The sequence below is a fragment of the Bombus vancouverensis genome, chromosome 9, assembly GCF_051014615.1.
Source record: "Bombus vancouverensis nearcticus chromosome 9, iyBomVanc1_principal, whole genome shotgun sequence".
Classification (NCBI taxonomy): Eukaryota; Metazoa; Arthropoda; class Insecta; order Hymenoptera; family Apidae; genus Bombus; species Bombus vancouverensis.
In genome coordinates, this window is record NC_134919.1 from 1,801,065 (window position 1) to 1,824,143 (window position 23,079).

General features: G+C 34.5%; 6 protein-coding genes across 13 annotated transcripts; 3 read left to right on the forward strand and 3 right to left on the reverse strand.

The window, feature by feature from the left end:
* Nucleotides 1–233: 233 nt before the first annotated feature.
* Nucleotides 234–2,387, forward strand: LOC117160027 (p21-activated protein kinase-interacting protein 1-like). The gene is made up of 4 exons (XM_033340407.2): nucleotides 234–356; nucleotides 430–528; nucleotides 642–804; nucleotides 907–2,387. The coding sequence occupies exons 2-4, from the start codon at nucleotides 451–453 to the stop codon at nucleotides 1,584–1,586; spliced, it is 921 nt and encodes a 306-aa protein (XP_033196298.2). The 5' UTR covers nucleotides 234–356; nucleotides 430–450; the 3' UTR covers nucleotides 1,587–2,387.
* On the reverse strand, nucleotides 1,932–9,422 carry LOC117160023 (endothelin-converting enzyme 1). 5 transcript variants are annotated; one of them, XM_033340397.2, is made up of 18 exons: nucleotides 8,071–9,413; nucleotides 7,502–7,593; nucleotides 7,380–7,430; nucleotides 5,922–5,992; nucleotides 5,578–5,756; nucleotides 5,113–5,358; nucleotides 4,777–4,982; nucleotides 4,505–4,681; nucleotides 4,308–4,406; nucleotides 4,072–4,216; nucleotides 3,730–3,944; nucleotides 3,463–3,639; nucleotides 3,232–3,394; nucleotides 3,083–3,131; nucleotides 2,934–3,001; nucleotides 2,674–2,816; nucleotides 2,402–2,566; nucleotides 1,932–2,223 (listed from the first exon to the last, which is right to left on the reverse strand). In XM_033340397.2, exons 2-18 carry the CDS (start codon nucleotides 7,517–7,519, stop codon nucleotides 2,047–2,049), a joined length of 2,349 nt encoding a protein of 782 aa, XP_033196288.1. In that variant the 5' UTR covers nucleotides 7,520–7,593; nucleotides 8,071–9,413; the 3' UTR covers nucleotides 1,932–2,046. The 5 variants fall into 5 exon arrangements, 4 of the variants coding, with proteins under 4 accessions (XP_033196288.1, XP_076477422.1, XP_076477423.1 ...); XM_076621307.1 differs by lacking the exon at nucleotides 7,502–7,593 and having other exon boundaries at nucleotides 8,071–8,269; nucleotides 8,347–9,412; XM_076621308.1 differs by lacking the exon at nucleotides 7,502–7,593 and having other exon boundaries at nucleotides 8,347–9,412.
* A 443-nt stretch (nucleotides 9,423–9,865) lies between these two features.
* LOC117160025 (dipeptidase 1) lies at nucleotides 9,866–13,427 on the reverse strand. 2 transcript variants are annotated; one of them, XM_033340403.2, is made up of 9 exons: nucleotides 13,156–13,427; nucleotides 12,817–13,067; nucleotides 12,430–12,556; nucleotides 11,751–11,922; nucleotides 11,230–11,667; nucleotides 10,806–11,064; nucleotides 10,458–10,542; nucleotides 10,324–10,399; nucleotides 9,866–10,254 (listed from the first exon to the last, which is right to left on the reverse strand). In XM_033340403.2, the coding sequence occupies exons 2-9, from the start codon at nucleotides 13,012–13,014 to the stop codon at nucleotides 10,020–10,022; spliced, it is 1,590 nt and encodes a 529-aa protein (XP_033196294.2). In that variant the 5' UTR covers nucleotides 13,015–13,067; nucleotides 13,156–13,427; the 3' UTR covers nucleotides 9,866–10,019. The 2 variants fall into 2 exon arrangements, with proteins under 2 accessions (XP_033196294.2, XP_033196295.1); XM_033340404.2 differs by having other exon boundaries at nucleotides 12,430–12,671.
* Nucleotides 13,428–13,431: 4 nt separating this feature from the next.
* On the forward strand, nucleotides 13,432–16,439 carry LOC117160029 (uncharacterized). Its single transcript, XM_033340410.2, has 5 exons — nucleotides 13,432–13,672; nucleotides 14,557–14,814; nucleotides 14,918–15,058; nucleotides 15,150–15,274; nucleotides 15,381–16,439. Exons 1-5 carry the CDS (start codon nucleotides 13,565–13,567, stop codon nucleotides 15,397–15,399), a joined length of 651 nt encoding a protein of 216 aa, XP_033196301.1. The 5' UTR covers nucleotides 13,432–13,564; the 3' UTR covers nucleotides 15,400–16,439.
* Nucleotides 16,440–17,580: 1,141 nt separating this feature from the next.
* olf186-M (Ki-ras-induced actin-interacting protein-IP3R-interacting domain olf186-M) lies at nucleotides 17,581–21,270 on the reverse strand. 2 transcript variants are annotated; one of them, XM_076621565.1, is made up of 6 exons: nucleotides 21,130–21,253; nucleotides 20,924–20,936; nucleotides 20,290–20,593; nucleotides 19,915–20,210; nucleotides 18,908–19,132; nucleotides 17,581–18,847 (listed from the first exon to the last, which is right to left on the reverse strand). In XM_076621565.1, exons 2-6 carry the CDS (start codon nucleotides 20,931–20,933, stop codon nucleotides 17,847–17,849), a joined length of 1,836 nt encoding a protein of 611 aa, XP_076477680.1. In that variant the 5' UTR covers nucleotides 20,934–20,936; nucleotides 21,130–21,253; the 3' UTR covers nucleotides 17,581–17,846. The 2 variants fall into 2 exon arrangements, with proteins under 2 accessions (XP_076477680.1, XP_033196293.2); XM_033340402.2 differs by lacking the exon at nucleotides 20,924–20,936 and having other exon boundaries at nucleotides 21,130–21,270.
* On the forward strand, nucleotides 21,226–22,955 carry LOC117160028 (18S rRNA aminocarboxypropyltransferase). Of its 2 annotated transcripts, XM_076621574.1 has the most exons (5): nucleotides 21,226–21,334; nucleotides 21,823–21,932; nucleotides 22,008–22,177; nucleotides 22,254–22,641; nucleotides 22,731–22,955. In XM_076621574.1, exons 3-5 carry the CDS (start codon nucleotides 22,049–22,051, stop codon nucleotides 22,883–22,885), a joined length of 672 nt encoding a protein of 223 aa, XP_076477689.1. In that variant the 5' UTR covers nucleotides 21,226–21,334; nucleotides 21,823–21,932; nucleotides 22,008–22,048; the 3' UTR covers nucleotides 22,886–22,955. The 2 variants fall into 2 exon arrangements, with proteins under 2 accessions (XP_076477689.1, XP_033196300.1); XM_033340409.2 differs by lacking the exon at nucleotides 21,226–21,334 and having other exon boundaries at nucleotides 21,655–21,932.
* The last annotated feature ends 124 nt before the right edge of the window (nucleotides 22,956–23,079 follow it).

A 23,079-nucleotide genomic window follows, 5' to 3' on the forward strand; every position in this document is an offset into this window, starting at 1 on the left:
ATTTTACATAAACGATTGAAAACATCTGTCTCTCTATTGTCTTATCGCAACCTTACACAGATCTCCGGCCGCCAGCATATTGGTGAAATAGGACATCGCGCGCTAAATAAAAAGGAAGGCAAAACAGGCTTGGCGCTTAACGTATTCGTTGCCTCGTCTACGCTGCTCTACAGTTAAATTCGCCGCGTTAGAGTTTACCTTATTATCATACAAGATATTCACACTGGAGGGAGCCACAGGCCTACACCAATTCATAATACCTGTAATTTTATAGGATCTTGTATATGCTAGCGCGTGCTATCTTCAGCATTTAGCAGCATGGTGCAGTACTAATCCGGGAACAACCAGATTATAATGTGAGTTATACTCTCATTTCCTCTTTCATATTACCTACAACTGCAATTACAACTACAATTTTGTTATCATCAGCAACAGAAATTGAATTTCAACATGCCGGATCTATTCGAAATAATCGTAGGGACATACGAACAGTATTTACTCGGTTATAAAATAAGTAATACTGATAACGTAAGTAAACAAGTTCCTTTCCGTTGTTATATTTTAGGTTATGTTCGGTGCATGGAACTTACTTCAGTTGAATATAATTTCACATTTTACTGATAAATTTGATGAACTTTCAGGAATACAACATGGTAAAAAGTTTCGCAACACATAGCCATGTCAGTAGCATACGTAGCGTTGCGAGTAACAAAAATATTTTAGCATCTGGTGGAGCTGATGATTCTGTTTATTTATACGATTTACATAACAGAGTAGAATTTGGTAGATTAATGCACCATAATGGTAGGTGTGATCATATACGATCGTTATTCGCATGTCATGTTAAAATGGGGGATGAAATCATCTATATCGATAAGTTTTATATATTTTTATGTGTTTATGCAGATACCGTCAATTGCATTGCGTTTACCCCTGATGGATCTCATCTGTTTTCGTGCAGTAGCGATGGAACTATAGCTGCAATTCGATGTGGAAATTGGCAAACAGAAAAACATTGGCAAAAATCGCATAAAGGTTCAGCTGTTAATACTTTGGCTATTCACCCAACAGGAAAAATAGCACTGTCTGCTGGAGCAGATGGAATTCTGCGAACTTGGAATCTAGTTAAAGGAAGGCAAGCATATGCCACAAATCTAGTCCCAAGATTGAGATCAGATGGTAGAAATGTAAACATTCTTAAATGGAGTCCTAATGGCGAAAAGTATTTATTAGCTGTAAATCAGAGAATAGATGTATATTCTGTAAAATCAGCGGGGATCGATAATGAAATAAAATTCGACTCAAAAATTATTTGCGTTGAATTTTTGAATGATGATTTAATTGCCGCTGGTTTAGAAAATGGTCAAATCAAGTTTTATGATCTTGAAAAATCTGTGGAAATTGTAGAAGTAGTTGCACATGATAAACGAGTGAAATGTATGGCTTTTAAAGATAATTTATTAGTTACAGCTTCGAGTAATGGGGAAATTAAACTATGGAGGTATCGCAGACGTAGATTGGATATGTTACAAAAAGTTAATTGCGATGTTAGAATTACCTGTTTATCTCTTGCAATGTTGTGTTAGAATTAGTTTTTAGCACTAAACCTACCGACACTTCGTGTATAGCTATTCCTACCGTGTCCGGTCAAAGTGTTTATGAAAAGTCAGAAATTATGAAGCGATATGATAGCGTTTAAAGACACTTAAATTTGTGTAGATGTTTGAAAACGGTCAATTTGACCAGCAGCGGTAGGTTTAGTGTTAAGTTAAATATACTATAAGAGGCGATATTTTCTATTAGAGAACAACATCCACTTTTATGGACGTTATACACGAAATTCCAATATAATGTTTCTGAATTAATTTCACTGATATTCTGTTTTGTCGTTTGTCAATTTTTTCGTCCTGGGAATAAGTACAAGTACACGATTTTCTGTTTATGTAATTTTACTATGAATATTATACAATGTTCTTTTTAAAGAATAACATAATCTCGTATGTTCAGTAATGTTCGGATACGTGCGTGCTGTGTAATTATAAATAATTACCAAAGAATACATTTGCGAGACGGATTCATGGGACTTTCAACCGGACAATTCCATGCTTTCGCAAAATCCGCGTTATTCGATAAAGTTCCGATGACTCTGAAATGATTTGGTGCATGAACTCCTTGTATCAATTTAGATTTTAGCGCTCCATTCGTATAACTACCGCACCAGACCTACGAAAATGTATGGAAGTGTATATATTCATATCGGCAGCGTATACATATATTGTAAATATGTACATGTTTCTCATGAATTCATTTATTTTACATGTTCTACGATATCTTCGGTTTAGGAATTATCACGATTTTTCAATAAAAGTTGTATCATTTCTTATCAATGGCGACTACTTACTTGTGCGAAACCTATAAAAAATAATTGTTCTTGGCTATAATTAGCGAGTCCAGGCAGAGCTAGTCGATTAGTATTTCTTGTTCGAAATCGTTGATACGCTTTGTAGGCCTCTCGTATACCACCGTTATCAGCTATATTCTCTCCCTGTGTATTCACGCCATTTACCTAGACAGAGTATCGTACGCTTTGTTGAATTACAGATCAAAGACTTACACACGCCATCTTCACCTTGGCTTAATTTGCATTAGGGTTAAAAGGACGGTAATACTCACCGTGAAGTTATTATTATTGCCTAGCTCTGGCAGATGGTAGTTACCGTACTGTTTGATTATACACTCAACTTTCTCATGATAACGTTGTAACGTTTCGTTGCTCCACCACTGCTGAAGATTCCCGTTTTCGTCATATCTACGACCTTGCATATAAACAGATCGGCTCGTAGAAATTGTATTTGATCTATACGAAGTTTACTTAATTTTCTGCAATTTATTACGATACATATTGATACAGTGCATCGACATCGATATACTACCTTGATCATCGAATCCATGAGTTAGTTCATGACCCATGATTGCGCCCATGGCACCGTAATTGATAGACCTGCGGAATATGTTTGGTATTTCAATTTCGTATTCAAAATTTGTTTAATTCATTCGTTGATTATCAATGATCTATACGTACTGTAAACCATTGCCGTAAAACGGAGGATGCAAAATACCAGCTGGAAATGCTATGTGTGAGAAAAGTGAGGCATTAGATCGCAACAGGAACACGAAATGATAAAATAATATTTATAAAATATGATATGCATATAATATTCAAATACTTACTGACTGAGTTTAATATCGCGCTATAAAACGCATTTACTGTCGTTCCAGTCGATATCCATCGATTTTTGTCCGGTTTCTCACGCAAACTATTTAAATTTTTCTTGACTGTTGCGTCAGTTAGCATCAAAAATGTATCGAACAATCGCCCAGGCACAACATTTTTCTGCAACAAAATTTCATCTTGGATTTCCAGATTTCGCACTGACCGAGATACAAGCTAAGGCACCTCACCCCCTCGTAAAATTTATCCAATTTTGTTGAATTAGTAATCCAGTCTGGAATTCCTACGAACGGTCTTATCGCGTGCAGCTTTCTATGAGCCCGAGCTCTTGTCTCAGCATCCATCCAATCTAGTTCGGCAACCATTTGTTCAAATGCTGCCTTAATGTCGAGCAACATTTCTAGAGCCTGAAAACCGTCTATTTGTTTCTCTCTACATACTTATCGTAATTGTACATATAGCGATCGCTAAATAAAAGAAGATCATGTCGTACGAACCTTTTGTCGAGCATTATCGTCAAAGTGTTTTCGTGCGTAAATATAACTGAGAGCCATACCAAAATTTACGTTTACATTTCCAGTACAAATTTTCCATCTCGATGTCTCTTCTTTCAAACCGAAAACTTTCTGCGAGAATTTGAAACCAAGATCACGAAATCGCTGTGACGTTAATGGAGCAATAGCCGAATAGACGTTCCACCATACGAATCGCGCTAAAACATTTCAACAGTTGATTATCGATAACGCTTGATACGATCCAAATGATAAGTGGCGACGTGTAAAGTTTCGCAGTAAAATGGTTGATATATGTATGTATATAGTATATATGTATGTATTTACCTATCGTGGCGGATGGAGTAGTCGCTAACAGTTTAGGTAGTTTCTGTAAATACTGCAGATCCATTACGATCACACGCTCCGATTCAGTATTTATTGTCACGTTTGTATCGTCGAACACCGCTTCCAAATATCTGGTCCAGTTCCACTGAAACGGGTTGATTAAAAGTCTCTCTCTTTCTCTCTCTCTCTTTCTCTTTAATATCGTTCATAAGCTTTTCCAGCTTCAATTCAGTCACCTGTTGTACGTGCAAATCTGTCATCTGTTGAAATTCATTGATAGTTACATCGTAAATAAGATGATTTACGTTGCGTCTTTGTTCTGCAGTCGCCATGATCTGAACAAATGTAAAACAATTGGTAAATTTACTCGCTCGGAATATGCGCTCGATGGAATATAATTTTAATAACGCAATAAGCCTCGGTGAATACTAACGCGCGCGATATTCGTGCTAAAGTTTAAGATTTCGTTGGCAAATTCGCTGCTTCTATTCCCTGCGCCAGCCAGTTCGATCATGCTTTCTATATACTTCTTATATTCCATTAATTCCGATTGAAATCGTGAAGAATCGAGCAAATAGCGCTCGCTAAATCCTGGTGACGTTTGTTCTATCTAAAACTGTCCGAATTAGTTGACGAAGCCGAAATTGAAATCGTCGTATGGTTGTAGAATTTAGTCAAACGAATTGCTCTACCTGTTACACTTACCATCATCATATTTTTCGTCGTGTCTCGTATATCCTCGCTAATATAAAAATTTAGAAATATATTCAAACCTAGAACTCTCTGTATCCTCCCGACAATACCGGGAAGATCAAAAGGTAAAGTTTCGTTTTGTAAAGGTGGATCTTTTGGTAATCCGAGCTTGTTGAACGTTTCATAGACGGGTTTCAACCCCAGAGCTTCGACGCTCGCTAAAACGACGATAACTCGTATTATTTTACGCGTGTCTGACAATTCCAGTTCCGTGCGTTCCCTCGTTTTACGTTTATCGATGTTCCTTCTGTTAGTTATTTCGAATTAGGTTAAATCGGTTATTCTTACTTAAATTCATACAAGTCCTGTACAGAGTTCTAGCCAACTTGACCGATCTCAAATCGTTTCCATCGTCCGATTCTTCGAGCAATATCCTTAGATCCTTCAGCAGTCGTTCCTTCAGAAGACTCAATTGATCCCAGGATGTTTGACTCTGCGGTATAGGATTCTTCGAAATCCAACCGCCGCAGGCGAATTTGTAGAAATCTCGACAAGGATCTACAGATCTGTTCATCGCCTCTATTATCCTGGCGGCTGGAACGTCCAACAACTTTTGTTTCGCGTCAATGTAGTAGTTGCTCATCGCGAATAAACGTAGGATCGACGCAAGCATAAATTGTTACTTTTCTTATATAAGGATAATTGAAATTGAAATGGGATATTTCTGTGTTTCGATTACATCGCCAGGCTAACTCGGGTGGGGATAGGGAAAAGTATAGAAAAGGAACAGAGGAAACCTTGATTTTACGGTACCTGTCCTCACGCATTCCTCGCTCTGGCACATCTCATCGTAGACTTCCTTGCGGAAAATAACCGTCTGCAAGGCCAGCGTTAGTAGCAACGCAACCACGATTACCGTTAATATACCAACGATTATGATCAATTTCCATCTATTTTTGTCCAATTCCTTTTCGTTCCTCGGCCGATATTGCCTGTTCGAATCAAAATTAGGTAAAACGTCGACAACATGTGATTCCACATTCTTGATTTCATCGAAATATCGAATAAACGTATTTTCTAATTCGATCGAAACAAAAAACGCGTATCTTAAGATTTCAAATTTGATCTTCCGTAGTTAATTGTAATTTGCTAATTACCACGAGAATATCGATTTTTGTTTCATCTCAATCGCGCCATTCCTTTCGTCGTTTGCGTCCGGATCGTTTACCTATAAAAACGAAAATAATAATAGTGGCGAGGATCGATGCTCTTTTACCTCGCTCCAGAATCACTGAAATTACTTTGACATTATTTTTGCCGTTTTTACTCTACATTCGTGACAGAGATCCGACAACGATAGTTCTTCTTCCATTCGTAGAGTGGTTAAGGACACGGAACAGTTACGCGTAGATGGTATCGTGGCCGATACCTTTTTAATGTTTAAAAGTTAAGCAGTTGTTTATTCTACTCTTGCGAGATCCAATCGGCGCAGCGAATGAATTTTAATTGGTTTTCGTCGACGATGCATTGGCAACGTAAATAAACTCGAACAGGTCGTACAATCCGTCTAATCCGATCGGCTGTGTCACGTACTACAAGAACAAATCTAAGCCGCTGTAGAGGCATGCTCTCTCTTCTTGTGTTCCGATTCGTTGCACGCAACTGAATTGTCGAAAACGACGATTGTCAAATTGAATGCTCTATTTGGAAAACGAAAGCTATGAAAAAAGAAATTGAAAAGAAAGAATAGTATTACCACGTGTGATCAGATTGGTATGAAACAAACGGATGACGCGATTGCCAAGAAGAAGTTAATAAATTCGATTCAATTGAAACGCTATTAACGTTTGAAAAATTACTAATTGATGACAAAGATGGAGAAACTAATTAAAAAAAGACGCAATACAAAGTAGCATAGCAGATAATTAAACAGAAAACAGATAGTTGTATTCTCAGTCGACTTATGTGTACTACGGATAGAATGAATGTCTAGATGTACACTACAAGATAGCAGAAACACATGTAAAGTAGTTGGTTTAATGCAACTATGACCTTCCAGAGAAAATCTAATCGCTTGGATGTGCAATTACGTAGATGAAAATTCGATCGTGACTTTAATCTTGCAAGGGGACCTTGCGCGTTTATTCGAATTTCACGTTTGATTTCTCATTCTTGCGCTGATCCGAGGATTTTTTCGTTTGTGCTACTTAAAAGAGACGGTACGAGTGTCGAGTAACGATGCGAACATAATCGCCGTATCGTGATATTTCCTTCTAAATAAATGGACGCATCGCGACGCTTGTCTCGATCAAGCGTTCTACTTAGATTTCCTTATTCGCTTATCGAATTATTTATGCAACTAACGACGTAATTAAGGAAAAACCATGCGTCGCGATAAGACGCTTTTCCAGTTTTTCAGTATTCGGCTATTCGGTCGAAGACGAACGATGATGTCGCTTGCAATTATAATGTATAGTAAATACATGTACGATAATATATAAATGTTGGAAGATACACAGATGTTTCTTCTCAAATTTCTCAATAACACGAGAGAACGTAACTGCTACGATGCTAATGACGAAGAATCCTAAGTTTGCTGAAATTTATTGCCTTACCTTGTATTTCATCGTTCGCCAGTCTATTTCTCCTTTGCCGATCGGATTTATCTGAAACGAAGAACGATCGAATAATAGGATCGTCTGGTGACAAACGTACCATATATATATATATATTATACAATGTTACGGGTACCCATCCGGGGTTATCGAGATTGATCGTGCATCACGATATAATCGTATCCGATACATTTTTCCACGTTTTGTCGTTTGTCTGGAAATATTACACCGAATATTACACACCAAACATGTACTTGGACTCGAACGTTCATTTGTGAAAAAGCGGCGATCGTGTTGAAAATCGTAGAAAAAGAGGAAACTAGAGAAGAGGACGAATGGGGAGAGATTTATGCGCGTTTCGCAATATGACAAGTGTATATATTGCTCTCCCTGATTAGAAATAAGCCATGGCTATTTTTACGGAAACCTTCGCTTTCATCTGTGGTATACACAGTTCATCGAACTTGAAAATTGAAGTTGAGTGCGTAAGTCGTAGTAGAGAAAGGGAAATGACCGAATAGGTGTTTACAAAAAAAAAAAAAAATTTTACGATCACAATCATATTCATGATCTATGATCTCGAGTTCATTGCGTAGGCTATTTCTTGTCTGGTTTCTTCGAACTTGTGTTCGTCGATCGAACTATGTACTTAATGTGCTTCTAAAACAGCGTACGATCGCAAAAGACTCACCTCGATTTTGTTTCTTTTCCCGTTTCCGTTTTGCATACGAATATCAAGCCTTAATACGTTCTCTATGTTTCCTTGTTGCGGGTATCTTCGTTAATTCATAAGCGATCACACGAGATTGGAATCGAAGGAGAAAATAAAAATAGTGAAAACTGTTGGAGAGCGAGTGACCAAAGAAACGCGTACACAATAAACCAATTTCCTATGGTATATGAAATTCAGTCAATTGAAAAATTCGCCCAACAGCCATTGGTCCTCGTTCTTCTTTCTTTTCCTTACGTTTGATTGTGTTTCGATCCCGGTTTCGACGCTTCGACGATTGCGAATTTTATTCAATATTCGGACATTCCAAAATTCGAAGCTCGGAGAAGAATGCTGCTCGAAACCGCTATTAAACTAAACTGAGCTTTCGGCGTACGAACCAGCGAGTATACTCTTCGACTCCCCTACCACTTCCGCGCGACGAAACCATGTTGTCTAGGAATGGATTTTTTCCACTTTGAATCGAGCCGTGATCGATCATTCGAACGCAGACTTCCACAGTGGGCTAAATGCATCAAAAAATCGACAAGAGATCGATTTCAAAAACTCTGCATGAGATGTATAATTTCTGCTACGATATATTCGTGTATTCATGAAACGTTGTGCTCTGTACGAGAGTTGAGAATCGCAGTGGCTCGTGTTTTTACTTAACTATATCTTGAGACATATTTTACTTATAAATTATTTCGATTCAGTGTCATTTGCGTGGAAAAATCATTTTTTCTGACTTTTTAAACAAATACTAAGCTTGGTTCTGCTGAACTCTAGCAGCTGGAGTATTACGTGAACGAATACATTTCTGTAGTTGTGGGATCAATGCGTAACAGCGTATTGATTTCGCGCTTCTATATGACCTCGAGTGTTTTGAAAAACCAAGAAAACTCGCTTGCTGTCAATAGTCGACAATTGATAGTTGATAGTCTGCGATCGATAGTTAGTAATTGATATCCGTCGTAAAACTACAGCACGAATACTTTGTTCCTATCAATCGTGTTACCACCTTGTCATTTTTCGTCTCTTTTGCTACTATCTCCTTCATTCTCGCCTTCTCTTCTTTTGGTTGTTTTCTCTCTCTCTCTCTCTCCCTCGTTCGCAACAAGGTTTCGATCCAATTACGATTTATCTCGATCTTTTCGATTTACCCGACAAACACGTCACGTGTAATCAATCATTGTTGGTTGTTTTTCATTTTTGCCTCTTCTCTATCTTCTTCTCCTACGTTCGAAGGAAACAATTCCTACTTTCAATCTCAAAAGTAAATAATACACCGCTTTAATGTGTACCGACAGCCGTCCATGTGTAGCCACATGGCATGTTAAATTCGCAGAAAGACTGATTAATTATAACCACGTCGACTGCACGGAAGATCTATCGGAGTGTCGCGCCTATCGCCTATCGCGAACTTTGTAATTGTGCGACGTAATTATCATATTACGTCGAGTAAATCTCGACGCTATTCGTACGAAAAATATGTATACTTATATACATGCGGGAACAACCGTTGATTCTACACACGTTTTGTCGCGACGTTTATCACAAGCGACCGAGTCGATTACGAAACGATCACAATTAATTATAATTTATTTTCTATTCATTGTACTACGTTTAAACGGGCCGGCCGCTACACTTTCACTGTAGTAAAATATATTAATTCTAACACGATAATATCACGAGTTATAGCTATACTGTATATATGATACTATGTTAAGATAGTAGGCTAATTAACGAAAAGCAAGGAATAGAGAGGAAACGAACATTCGTACGATCCGTGGCTACTTTATTAAAAAATGTAAAACGGAGTAATCCAGGTACAAAGAGAGGAAATGATAAGGAGCACACGGTTCGACGTTCTGAAAGATCGAAGATAAACGATTACCGATGCCGTAGGAACGTTGTATATCGAATCGTTTCTAGGCGTCCTGATATCTACAGTATGCAGTATCCTCTATCAACTCCTGAGGAATCAATTCTTCCGCTGGAGATTGATGGGACATGATTGTCGCATGATTTTCCACTTCTTTCAACACTCTTAATAAATTTCCGCCCACCAATTTCTTGATGTCCAAAGCTGACCATCTTCTATCTCTGGTCAATTCAGCCAGTAGCAAAGGATAACCAGAAACGTCTGGCAGTTCAATCGGCGGACTAAAGATATATGAAAGCTTATTTATCGACATTTTATTTTAAAATAAGCTGCTGATCGTTTGTACTCACTTCGATATACCATCGTAACCGGCTCCAAGACCCACGTGGTTGACGCCAGCTATTCGTCTGATATGATTGATGTGAGCTGTAAAGACAAGTAACATTTTTTAACATTTCTCAAATAGAATTCGATGCAGGCGTACCTATCACGTCATACATAGAAGCTTTATCGCCGCAGCTCAAATGCGCGCTGTCAAAGCTTACCATAACCAGACCTCCATTCACCGACTGAAACAAGAGAAAAAACACGATAACGCTAACGTTCTTGTTTTTTTTCACGTATGTGTACGAGTCATCGATTAACACAAACAATTAATGCTATTGATGGAAAATAAGACAAGGAATAATCATAAATTGTACATACACGTACACGAATAATATAAGATAAGTATAATAAGAAAGATAAGTAAATAAAATAATATAAGAGAAAATATAAAATAGAAATTAAGGCTCCAGTGGAAAAATTGTTTCGTTCGACGTTCTTTTCTCACCAAATTACGGAGTATGTCGTCTGGAACGTTGCTGGACGAATTACAGAGAGCTCTGGCCGCGCTATGAGAGAATATCACTGGTGCTTTACTCATCGCCAGTGCATGTCTCATGGTCCTTACCGAAACATGAGACAAATCTACAAGCATTCCTAATCGATTCAATTCTTTTACTACCGCTCTGCCGAATACCGATAATCCATCGCTGTGAAAATCCAATCGCGCATCCGAATTTGAATCTTCTACCGAACACGAATCAGCCCTGCGAACAATTACAACGGCTTATCATCATCTGCTTATGTATACGAACGCTGACACACATTGATTGATACGATTGATACTTCTCTTATCCTATTTGTATTATTCGTATATCAAAATAGAGATGCCGACTTGACGTAGAATGCGAGAATGAGAAATGTAAACTTACCATGGAGTATTGCATTTATGTGTCAGGGTCATATAGCGAGCTCCCAGTTGATGAAAACTTCTTAGCACAGCCATGGATGTCCCAATACTGTGACCACCTTCAATTCCTACCAAACTCCCAATCACGTCATCCTTGTGCGCTTTTTCAAGCTCTTTGCTACTCGTTACCATTCTTATTTTCTTTGGATACCTTGAAGTTAGCCTACGTACTACGTCTATCTGTTCCAGGGTGAGTTGCACCGCGTCAAGAAATTGTGCTTCGCACGGAACATAAACGGACCAGAATTGCCCGCCCACGATACCTTGTCGTAACCGCACCAAATCGGTTTGCCACTGAGAGCCCCAACTTATGTTTCGCGACAAGTTCTCGTCGAAAGGAAAGTCTTTCAACTTTGTGTTTCCCCGATGTTTTCGCAGATTCCATGCGAAATCATTGTGCCTGAATCAGAAATAATGATCGCTTGAATTCACAAACTCTTATACTGCTTGGATCAAAAGCTTTTTTACAAGATACTTTCTTACCCATCGATCAAAGGTACTTCTGACAGCATTCGTCTTACAACTTGAAGTCTAGCTTCCAATAAATGCGAGCTTCGTAGTTCCAAAGCTAAAGGTAATCCAACGCCTGCGACCAAAGCGCATCCAAGGAAAAAGAAACCAATCATCACTATCCATTTCCTTAACACGTTCCGTCCTGTGTATCATACCATGCACACATCTTTCGGTTATGTCATTATTTCATTCTCGACGAATGCGGACGAAATATAAATAAAAACGAAATAACTTTCTATTGTGCAATTATCTTTCTTCCTATCTGCCGACCACAGTGACGAATAAATGGATGACTCTTATTAACGCGTTTTGGACAACGCGATTTTATCGTCGCGATAACATCGCCAATACGTGGAAAAAATGAAAACCATATCGAATTCCGATCTCTGTGAAATTCGAGCAAAAATTAACCACTTTTACGATTCTGCCCTACCATTGTTTCATCGCTAGAGAAGTTACACGGTTACGCAGCATTAAATAAACTCACTGACGTGCGAAATTACAAAAGAAACTGAAGTAGTTAACTATCTATCACCACAGCAGACATAAGCTGTCCCAACTGTTTTCTAAACCACTTTATTCCATCCGTAAAATCCTCGCCTCTATTCCTACGATTAACGGTATACAAAAATTTGTCGTTCACACTTACTGTTTTCCCTTGGTAGATCTTTATTCTTATCGAAAGAGGTAGAAACAACTGAATCCTTTGTATGGTGTACCGCATCACCGTTTGGCAGTTTTCTCATTAACTCGGGAGACGATAATTGTAAGCAAGTCTGCAAAGTAAGTTGCAAGCAAATATCACTTTACTTATCAAAAACGAACAATCAACCTAGTCACCGTTCGAAGTAGTTCACCATTGTGTCAATAAAATTCGGTCAATGACCCAACCTATATATTTGATGAAAAGACATACACATTATTCTATACAAATTAGCAGCCTTAAATATATCGATTGAAAAACCATCACTAATGAATATAATAACACTTAGCAAATAACTAAGCAAATTAGAATTAGACTATTTTACCTAATTACCTCTAATATATCAACTTCTTTTCTTCTCGGTGGTGGTGACCGATAAACCATACCATCTTTATTCATACCATACAGCTCAAACATCTTTATTTTCTTCCCACGATTGCTTGTTCCCTCTGTACATTGAGTTCTTCCCTCCGTAAATATCATAGGGAGCGTCCTATGCTCTAAAATATTAACGCATGCGCCAACTCTCATATCGATCCGACTCGAAAAACATTTTGAATTTAGACGAATTCACACAATACATGCTATTAAAAAATAATCGGCATTAAAAACAACTACATAACTGCTTAATTATATTACAATTAAATTAACTATTTACATGACTAGACATACTTTTAAATCATTGTGAATCGTATGTATTCGTTTCTTCTGTTTCTCGTCGTCCTTTCTCTCACATATTTTCTCTTATTTTTTACTTCTTTTCCACAATGCCACCTTTTACTTTGTATTACCGCAATCTGCAAGTATAATAGAAAAATTGTGTAAATCATTAAAATGGTTACCTAAAAAATTCCGTGTCTGGCGGTTCTATGGACGCGCAGGAAATTACAAAGCACGCGTCGCTTCCAGGCTGCGCAGGAGGATATGCGTAAATGTCAGTTCCGACCGCTATATACCGCCATATTGTTTGCGACAAATCGTGATCGTGCTCTGGTCTATCTTGTACGTGGTCTCGTGAAGTTTTTCTCTTGTTCGGTGAGCCCCATTGGGAAAATTTGCAAACATTTCGCGAAAAAGCAACATGAAGAAAACGAAGGACGTATCAGACGAGGATGAATATTCCGCAGATGATCCGGAAGAAGTAGAAGGAGCCTCTGAAGAAGAGTGGACTCCTGAAGCCGGAGCTGAAGTAAGCCCACGCTACTAATACTTTCTTCTTTTTTGCTGTTATCGCAATCAAATTTGTAACTGTTTTTTAACTAACCCTACTTTCTCGCTTTTCTCTTATGCTTTCTGCCAATTTCTTCATATGTTAAAACGTTTATTTGTGCTTAGTTATTCGTAAATAAACTTCTGTCAGTCGGCTAGTTGCTCTTACTTTAATACATTATATTTTTCATCCAAGTAAGAACAAGAGACGCAAATGTTTCTAGATATAACATTCAACTTATCATTTCTAATGCTTGCGCCTTATTTAATATCCTCCTAATCTGATACCTTCCGTTATTGTCAGAAAAAATGATCATTTTTAATCAATCAATTCTCCTGAATAGATAACGAGAAAACACAAGTCGATTTAGTTATGTATATATATATAGTAGTGATGTGTCGTTGCTGTGTCAAACACGCTACACGATATACCGTACTTTACCAAATCTATTACTGCTAATGAAATGTCTCGCAAAAAGTACATTTTATCATGAAATGATTCTTAATATTTATTATCAGCGAGAAACTTATAATTAAACCCTACTTTTCATTATATGCTTAGAAGATCAGTTATTCTTGGAAATGCTATTACAGTTGGCGAGTTATCATCGCCGGCCGGTCGGTGGCGCCGGGCGCTATATACATTTTTCAAAACAATGCAACTCTACTATCTACGCCTTTCATTATTTAACCACTTTCTCTCTTATAATGGAATAATTGTTATTCATTTCTGTTATATATCATTATATAATTGTTTGTATATTTATATTATCACGAGAAAAATTATTTCAAATAACAATAAAAATTGAACATTTAATGTACAAAAGATACTTTATTTTTATATTTTATAATTTTAATATTTAGAGTGGTGCTAAAAAGAGGCCACAAAGGGAAGCTGCTAAAAAACGGCAACACTCAGAAGAAGAAGAAGATGAAGAAGAAGAAGAGGATGAGGAAGATGACGATGAAGAGGATGACGAATCTGATTCGGATACAGGAAAGAAACCTAAAAGAAAAAGGCGGTCTAAGAAAGAAGAAGATGAAAAGGAAGATGAAGATGAAGAAGACTCCGATGATAATAGCTTCAATGAATCGTCAGGAGAAACACCAAAAGATTTTACCGTTAGTTATATTTATTATTTATTTTACCGTTAGTTTATAAAATTCTATACATTTGTCTACTTGCCTAATGAGAATACAATGTTGTTTGTATTGGTTATCCTAGTCTGGTGCATTCGTTGTGGCAAAAGCTGACATTGGTGGAAATACGGATCCAACATTGTGGAGGATAGATGGGAAGGCATTACTTCAAAAGTTTTTACCTTTCAAAGAAGATGGGAAAACGTTATATAAAAGCACATCGACGGTAGATTATTAACATAATTATTAATTCCATTATGAAATCAACACCACCTCTTTTTCCTTTGTGCCTAATAAGTATTATATGTATTTTATAGTATTCTGGATGGTCAGTAAATAACAAAGATAAATACTTAGCAGCCCAAGTAACTTTCAAAGTGCAAAGTAGAACAGAAACCATTGTTGAACTTCACCTTGATCAACATCAACAAGAAGTTGTAAAGTATGTAGTTTCCTTCTACTTTCTTTTGTACTTCTATACTATTATTTTGTTATAATTATAGAATAATGCATAGCAATAACTGATCTTTTATTTCTTATTTTTTCAGAGAAGAAAAAGAAGACTAAATATAGATCATGTTTGATCATATTTGTTTATATACATTTTAAGGTATGCTAAGGAAGAATACATTTACAATCACAGGTACACATCAACATTACAGACATATTACGTAAATACGTGGATGCAGTTTACAAAATGATATCCTAGCAGATTCGTGTTTAAAAATAAGATTGAGTGGACCATGGATCTCAGTTCTTTACTAAGGGTAGCTTTACATATAATTGACAAATTTATGAGCTGTTTGTGTATGTCTCAATTTCAAACATTATTTGTTTCCGTAAAAAATATGATATCCACTCATATTTCGTATTTTATAAATTCGACGTAAGTCTAAAATTTCTTGTTTAGACTGCATGTTACTTTCGAAATATTATTGTATTGCTTACAATATTGGTGATAATCTTGATATACAAATTTCGGCGTAGTTTTAATTGCAAAATTTATTCGATCCTCTGTTGCACTTTAAATAATTCAATGTCCCAGTTATAAGAACACCTTCAGTAACTAGATTTCGTGTTATGTTTAGTCGTTGAAATAAAAAACTTTAGATATAGAAAATAAATCAGTGTCAGTTACCGTTGTGGTCTTACGTTCCTATTGCCGTATAAATTCATATTGGAAAATCATATTATAAATGCTTTTAATTATCTTTAATTACACCTCGAAAATTTCATGGCTATAAATAATATGTATGATGAACTTCTGTTAGTGGCAACAGTGTGAATAAGAAATTAATTATATGTACTGTCATCAATCATGTTCAGTGGTATGTCATGTTCGATCTAGCTTTATGGATAAAAATTATGTTTTACGTATATAAAAGAAAGAAAAAAGAGAGAGAGCGCGCGAGAGAGAGAGAGAGTAAAAATTAATCGTGTCAAATATTTATTCAATATTCCTATATTATTTGTACATTTCATATTTTCTACAAAGCTCCTACCCTGTTTATATAATTTGTATACATTAAATTTATTGGAATGTAGGCACATAATAAGGAATACAATTTCCGTTATGAGTTTAATAAATTTTAAACCATTAAATGATACATTAGATAAAGAAAAAATGTGTGTATATATATTATATTTATATATACACACGTATATAAATAAGTCCTGTTGTAACTTCCATTTTAATTTGTACTTTAAATATTTTGATTAATAATACGTAAATATAATTTTTGTAATTATGTCTAACTTAATTACAAAGGCTATGTGTTGAAATGTAGTTAATGTTAGCAAAGAGCCCCAATAAAACTATGTTTAGTTCGTATTACGAGCAACTTACAATAACAAAAGTATATGTTATAATACTTGAGCATTAAAAACAATTAACGAACTTATAAAATTATAACTCTATAGAAATAATTATACGCGATAACTTTTTCTATTATAAAAAGATTTCAAGAAGAAGTTTATTTCTTTCGTCTATACATATATATATATTCTTGAATAGACGAAAATTCGAATATTTATTTAATTAAGAGCATAAGATTGTAAGTTCTTCAAGCAAAGTGAAATTATCTTCTTTTCTAATTTTCTTTTTTCCAAACATTCGCTGATATAGTACTAACTTGTGTGATAAGTTGTAAATTATTTTGAAGCTAATTTATATCTTTGAAAAAATATGTCTGTGTGTGTGGCATATGTTTATCAAAAAGCTTTGAATTTGAGTTTTTATTCTTGTCATTGTTGCTATTATTATTGCAATTACCACTACTATTATGGCTGCTACTATTACTGATATAATCATTATTATTTTCCTTTTTTATGGTAATATATTCAGAGCACGTTATTATTGCGAAAGTATATGAGATTAGAATTTTAATTTTTTTTCACTAAAGAATATGTAGTGTTTGATTGGCACAATTTTAAAATTTAATTAAGACTTAAATGTCATAAAAATCATTTCAATCCTACTTGAATGTATACACGTACATTATGTATGATTGAACAAGGATAAAAAGAAACGATTTATATATCAATATAAAATTACAATTAAACTCTCTGCATCAAGCAAAATTGTAATATGATTTAAATATAGTAACAAAAATAATAACAAAATAGCAATAATTTTCAAACATAACGAAACATTAAAACTATTTCATAGTAATGGAACCAATATGTTATTTGTAAATATATAAGATAATGAATATTGATATTTCATCCATATTTACTAAGTAATAAAAGTTTTAAATTATATAACAATATTTACATCTTTATTTGAAACTAAAAACAGAATAAAATATAATTACTATAAGCAAAAATGCATTCTTGTTGCATTGATATCTATTATAATATTTATCACCTGAAATAATTTCATGAATCACTTTAAGTGATGAGCAAAATACTTTTGAAAATATACAATTGAAATTGCTTCAAAAGTTTTAGATATCCTAACATCATAATGAATATGAAAACAACATGTTTTCATAAAATCCATAAATCAATTTAGGTCAAAAACCAGGTTCTAATCGTACAGATAACACATTATTTAACATTTCTCGAATTTCTGCCATTTCTCTCCTGCTCTTTGTTACCATAGTTTCCAAATTTTTATTTTCTTGAATAATTTTCTCCATTTTCTTCCAATATTTTTTAGTACCAGAATGACAGCAACAGGTTGTTTTTTCGCCTTTATCTGTACACACTTGTTCTACAAGCTTGGTTTCCTCAACATAGTATTCATTCTTATTTCCCTGTTTATTTTTACTTAAACTATCTTCTGCTGATTTATACATTCCTTCAAGTAACTTCTCTGCACATTCATTTACGTCATAATTTTTAGTTTCATTTTTTAATCTTGGAAATTTCGTGGAAACGCTTTCTTGGTTACAAACTTCATGTACATTTTTATTCGTGTTACATTTCATTCCCATGCATTGCGCTGTATCAGACTGGCTGAAATTTACATTGCAATAGTTTACCGCATCTGTATCGCTTATTCTAGACTGTCGCTTCAAAGTTTTTCTCCTTCGAGCAAGTACAGTATCGTCAACATGCTCAGTAGTTTGCACAAAGCCATCGCTGTGTCTTCGTTTATTTACCATTGATATTTTTCCGTCTTTCATATCATAAAATCCATCACTGGCCCTTCGAATATCAGATACATTTTCTGAAACTGTGTTTGGAAAAATATCATCTTTGTAGTCAGTATTTTTATTCAAATTTTCATTTTGCTGGTCTTCGCTTTCTTCAAAAACTTTTACTGATAAAGAAACATCGGTGTCATTAAGTTCCGTACTGTCGTTAAAAAATAATCGTTTTAGTAATATTTTTTTCTGGATAGGTGTTTGCTCATATACTTCATTATTATTATCAGCTAAATCATTAGATACTTCTGAATTTTCTACGGCGTTAGAATCATTGCTTGGAATACTTTCGAACGACCTTTTTTCGTTAGAAGGATCAATTTCGATTAGATCACCATCATGACCAAATGCAAATGACTTTTGTCCTGAAAATGTTCAATGTTCAATACTACAAATAAAAAACGTATATAAAATACAATTCTTACCAATAATCATACGTTTATTACGCATGTCGGGGCTTTTTGAACGTGGTCGTTCCAAAAATTGTCTGCTATCAGGAGACAACACAGAAAGTGTACCACCACAATGTAGAGGACTGTATTGTTCATACGAATTATACATTGCATATGGATCGTGTTCATGACTCTCATGCTCTCGTAAACGCTGCATAATCTTTTGCACAATTTCCGATGGCGCTACATACGGTGAGCCTATCACATAAGGAGAATAATGATTTCATATCCCTTAGTAATTAAATATCATTATACATTAACAATAAATAAATATAGTACAATACTAAAAGTAGCTGTAAACAAGAAGCAATGACAATTTATGAAAATACAACACAGTATGCAAATTATAAAAACTATGCAACTTTATTTTTCTTTATTAAACATACTACCAGTCTAAATACTTGATGATCAATTTGTCATATTTAAGAAATGCCCTGCAAACTAAATAAATGATTATAATCACACCACATCTATAATACAAAAACAATTACATACTTATTTCAGGCATTAGATATTTTCACAATGGTAATATAACTATTTCATGCAAATTCTGTTTCCTTGCTATATATGATAAAAACAAACATATTTTAAACACACTCATAAATGTAAATAGTTTAAAACACATCAAGACAAATATTTTGCTTGTACTGAAAAGTAATTCTTTTAATGCTTTAAACAAAAGTTGTTTAAGAATCAAGAAAATTTCAGAAAAAATCTAACTGCCACAAAACTTACAAAATTAATTGGTCCAGAATGTCTGCGATGTGGATGAAGTCTAGACACAGATAATGTGTCATCACTTCCTATAACATTACTATTTGTGTAACACAAATTTATTTTTAACATAATTAATAATTTAACTATAAAATTTATTTAAACTGTCCCACATTAAGATACAACAACTTTTGAATTACTATTTATTTTTCTCTTAATTCCATTACATGTTTCTATTAAGTGTCAGTTTTTGATAAGCAGCTCACCTGTCAAACCTCTATATCCGAGAGATACAGAATCAAAGGATTCACTAGTTTCCTGTTGTTGCTTCATAAAATCATTAATAGCTATGCCTTTTAATTTCGATGGCTGAAGAAATCTTTTCGGTATACGAGAAAAGGAACCATTTTCTTGTGGACTGCTCGAGCAACCACCAAATCCAAGACCTAGCAAAATTGCTTCTGGATCTGCTTTTCTTAGCTCTAACAAGCTTTCTACACTACTACAATGACTACTATCAGATTGTAGGCTTGGATCCCGAACCAATTTATGAGGCAATGAGCTGTATGAAGTAAATATAATTGTAAGTATAATGTTTTTGAATTTATTATACATTTCTTGTACTATGCTTTTTATTATACCTATGTAATCCTGTTGTATTATTTGATGTTGTATTAGGAACATTAATAGGTGCAGACACTGTCATAGTTAATTGTTTTGTTCTCATAGAATATGGAATGTCCTTAGGCTCTGTTAGTGCCAATGAAATATTAGGTTTCTTACTGCTTGATTCTCCTTGATTATCATTTTTCATTGAAAAATTAGACTTTATAGGTGATGGTATTGAATCTATCCATTGCTGAACAGGCCCAGTTTGACGTCTCATCTCCCAAATTCCACGTAACCAATCCGTTACCTTTACAATTGTTTCTTTCCTTGTGTTTTCTTATAAAATATAGATACATAATAAAATTATAAAAGTATTAGAAATTCAATGATGGACATAATATAAAATTTAAAATAAATTTACTTATGATAGAATTAACTGTAAATTGAATTAATATTAGCCACTGTAAAATGCAAGAAGTTTGTTGTATATGTGTAAAATTCAATGACATCCATATGTTGCACAATAAATATTAAAAACAGTTTCTTTAAAAGGATTTAAACGATAATTTTAATAGTTAATGATAATTTAAATATTTAAATGCAGCGTATATGCACACGAAAATGTTATAAAATAACAAACGATTTATTTTCCTCGACAATATGTACCTGGATCCATATCCTTTAAGCAGCGTAAACAGTATATAAATAGTATATAATAATAGTATATAAAAAATGAAAATATTCGATTGCACAGATACGCATTAACTAGTCATTATTTTTATATGTATATGATTGCGAAATAATAATTTTAATAATGCGTATTGATAAACTATAAAATCTATAGGTGTAAAATATTACAAACCAACACTTACCTTAAATTTAAGAGAAATACAAGAATAAAGAAGACATTTCTGTTCTAATCAAATCGTATTTAAACACATGTTTGAAGAATCTCTATTCATTGAATGATTTGTGTCCCGCGGAGCGATTGAGAATAGAACAGCCACTTGTTAACCACTCTAACAGGGTTTCAGGGCCGTCTAATGCAGTGGTACTTTTATAAATTTTAACATTTAAGTAAGTAAATATAACTAATTGTCATACATCTAGCTTTTATGCTTTTATTAAATAACAATTGTATTATATATAAATTTAATTTGACATTTATAATCATAAATATTATGTATATTAATATTCGATCGCAACACTGCGTATAAACAGATTGGTACATGAAGTAAGCGATGTTATAAAAGAAATATATACATGTCAAGTAAAACAACCAGTATTGAGTAAATTATTATGTTATAGCAAGTACTTTCAGATGGTATAATATTTATTTGAGTAAAAACAAATTAGTTTGCGCGCATGTGCACATATATTCTCATACATATGTATATGTACATATGTGTATATATAGTTTCTTATAGATGTACACATTGAGTGACAATGACAAAATAACAAGTAACCTTTGAATTAGGGAGATCAGTTTGACGTGCGTGTACATATATTTACACAATTTATTGTACTGGAAAATATTTTGAAGTTTTATAAATGTCATCTCATAGAAAGAAAAATAGAAAACGAATACTAACAAGACGACCGCGACATGTAATTGGGAAAGAAGAAAAATATCGTCAAGAAAGGGATAAGTCGGATAAGGAAGATGAAGTATCAGGTTAGAATAAAGTAGTTTGGTTATATACAGATTCATAAGAAACTCCGAGATAGACCCGACTATTTTAATTTCCAGAGAAAGAAGAAGAAGAATGGTCCCTTCCTTTTCCCGTCGCTATGTGGGATCTCGAACACTGCGACCCTAAAAAGTGTTCCGGTAAAAAATTGGTTAGACATGGCTTAGTAAAAATATTAAGGTTAGGAGCTCGTTTCTCAGGATTAGTTCTTACTCCAATTGGTGAAAAGGTATAAAAAATATCTTTGTTGCAATATAGAAGATAAATTGACTTCTAATACTCGAAATTGGAATATCATGTTGCAGTGTGTGAGTCCCACAGATCGCGATATCATACAAGATTATGGTTGTGCGGTCGTCGACTGCAGTTGGGCACGTTTGGACGATACTCCATTTAATAGAATGAAAACTCCCAATCCTCGTCTTTTACCATTTCTAGTTGCTGCGAACCCGATAAATTATGGCAGACCATGTCAATTAAGTTGTGTAGAAGCTATAGCTGCTACTTTGATTATAACAGGTTTTCCCGAAGAAGCAAATTTTTTTCTTGGAAAATTCTCCTGGGGCCACTCGTTTTTACAATTGAATGGCGAATTATTAAAGAAATATTCGCTTTGTACAAATGCAAAAGAAATTATATCTGTCCAAGAAAAATTTCTCATAGATGCAAGGAAAGAAAAGTTAAACAGACATGGTAATTCTTGTAATCTCTTTGATTATTAACCTTCACTTAACCTATCACTTCTTATTAATGTGTATTTATAATTTGTGTTTATTCAATAGTTGTGTCAGATTTTCCACCAACCGATTCGGAAACTGAAGAGGAAGAAGAAGAAGAAGAAGTAGGGGAAAAAGAAGAGGAAGGGAAAGAAGAAACTGTACCTGTAAATATTATTTCCAAAATAGACGAGCTAGTAAAGGACACGAAAATAGTATAAAAATGACTCAAATACAGTTGTATATACATATGTATTTTCTTTATATAATAAAAACATATTGGTTATGACACACGTTTGTAAAATTTCACCTTTGCAGATAGCTAACAAAAAATAACCAATCGATATATTCCTTGTAACTACTAAAAGTAACGGAAAGAAAGAAAATAAATCAAACGAGATGACAAATCGAAATG

What these genes read in the sequence shown, in the direction of transcription:
- olf186-M (XM_076621565.1), bottom strand. An exon ending in AATACAACAGGATTACATAG is followed by an intron (nt 20,211 to 20,289) that starts GTATAATAAAAA and finishes TACTTCATACAG; the next exon opens with CTCATTGCCTCATAAATTGG. An exon ending in CGGATATAGAGGTTTGACAG is followed by an intron (nt 19,133 to 19,914) that starts GTGAGCTGCTTA and finishes CTTATGTGATAG; the next exon opens with GCTCACCGTATGTAGCGCCA.
- LOC117160029 (XM_033340410.2), top strand. Translation starts at nt 13,565, where the DNA reads ATGAAGAAAACGAAGGACGTATCAGACGAGGATGAATATTCCGCAGAT. An exon ending in CTCCTGAAGCCGGAGCTGAA is followed by an intron (nt 13,673 to 14,556) that starts GTAAGCCCACGC and finishes TTTAATATTTAG; the next exon opens with AGTGGTGCTAAAAAGAGGCC. An exon ending in TATATAAAAGCACATCGACG is followed by an intron (nt 15,059 to 15,149) that starts GTAGATTATTAA and finishes TGTATTTTATAG; the next exon opens with TATTCTGGATGGTCAGTAAA.
- LOC117160028 (XM_033340409.2), top strand. Translation starts at nt 21,809, where the DNA reads ATGTCATCTCATAGAAAGAAAAATAGAAAACGAATACTAACAAGACGA. An exon ending in TAAGGAAGATGAAGTATCAG is followed by an intron (nt 21,933 to 22,007) that starts GTTAGAATAAAG and finishes TTTAATTTCCAG; the next exon opens with AGAAAGAAGAAGAAGAATGG. An exon ending in TTACTCCAATTGGTGAAAAG is followed by an intron (nt 22,178 to 22,253) that starts GTATAAAAAATA and finishes ATCATGTTGCAG; the next exon opens with TGTGTGAGTCCCACAGATCG.
- LOC117160023 (XM_076621307.1), bottom strand. Translation starts at nt 8,106, where the DNA reads ATGCAAAACGGAAACGGGAAAAGAAACAAAATCGAG. An exon ending in TTTTACGGCAATGGTTTACA is followed by an intron (nt 3,002 to 3,082) that starts GTACGTATAGAT and finishes CATATTCCGCAG; the next exon opens with GTCTATCAATTACGGTGCCA. An exon ending in TTTTTATAGGTTTCGCACAA is followed by an intron (nt 2,224 to 2,401) that starts GTAAGTAGTCGC and finishes ACATTTTCGTAG; the next exon opens with GTCTGGTGCGGTAGTTATAC.
- LOC117160027 (XM_033340407.2), top strand. Translation starts at nt 451, where the DNA reads ATGCCGGATCTATTCGAAATAATCGTAGGGACATACGAACAGTATTTA. An exon ending in AAATAAGTAATACTGATAAC is followed by an intron (nt 529 to 641) that starts GTAAGTAAACAA and finishes ATGAACTTTCAG; the next exon opens with GAATACAACATGGTAAAAAG. An exon ending in TAGATTAATGCACCATAATG is followed by an intron (nt 805 to 906) that starts GTAGGTGTGATC and finishes GTGTTTATGCAG; the next exon opens with ATACCGTCAATTGCATTGCG.
- LOC117160025 (XM_033340403.2), bottom strand. Translation starts at nt 13,014, where the DNA reads ATGAGAGTTGGCGCATGCGTTAATATTTTAGAGCATAGGACGCTCCCT. An exon ending in CATAAATGCAATACTCCATG is followed by an intron (nt 11,065 to 11,229) that starts GTAAGTTTACAT and finishes AATTGTTCGCAG; the next exon opens with GGCTGATTCGTGTTCGGTAG. An exon ending in TTCTATGTATGACGTGATAG is followed by an intron (nt 10,400 to 10,457) that starts GTACGCCTGCAT and finishes TTGTCTTTACAG; the next exon opens with CTCACATCAATCATATCAGA.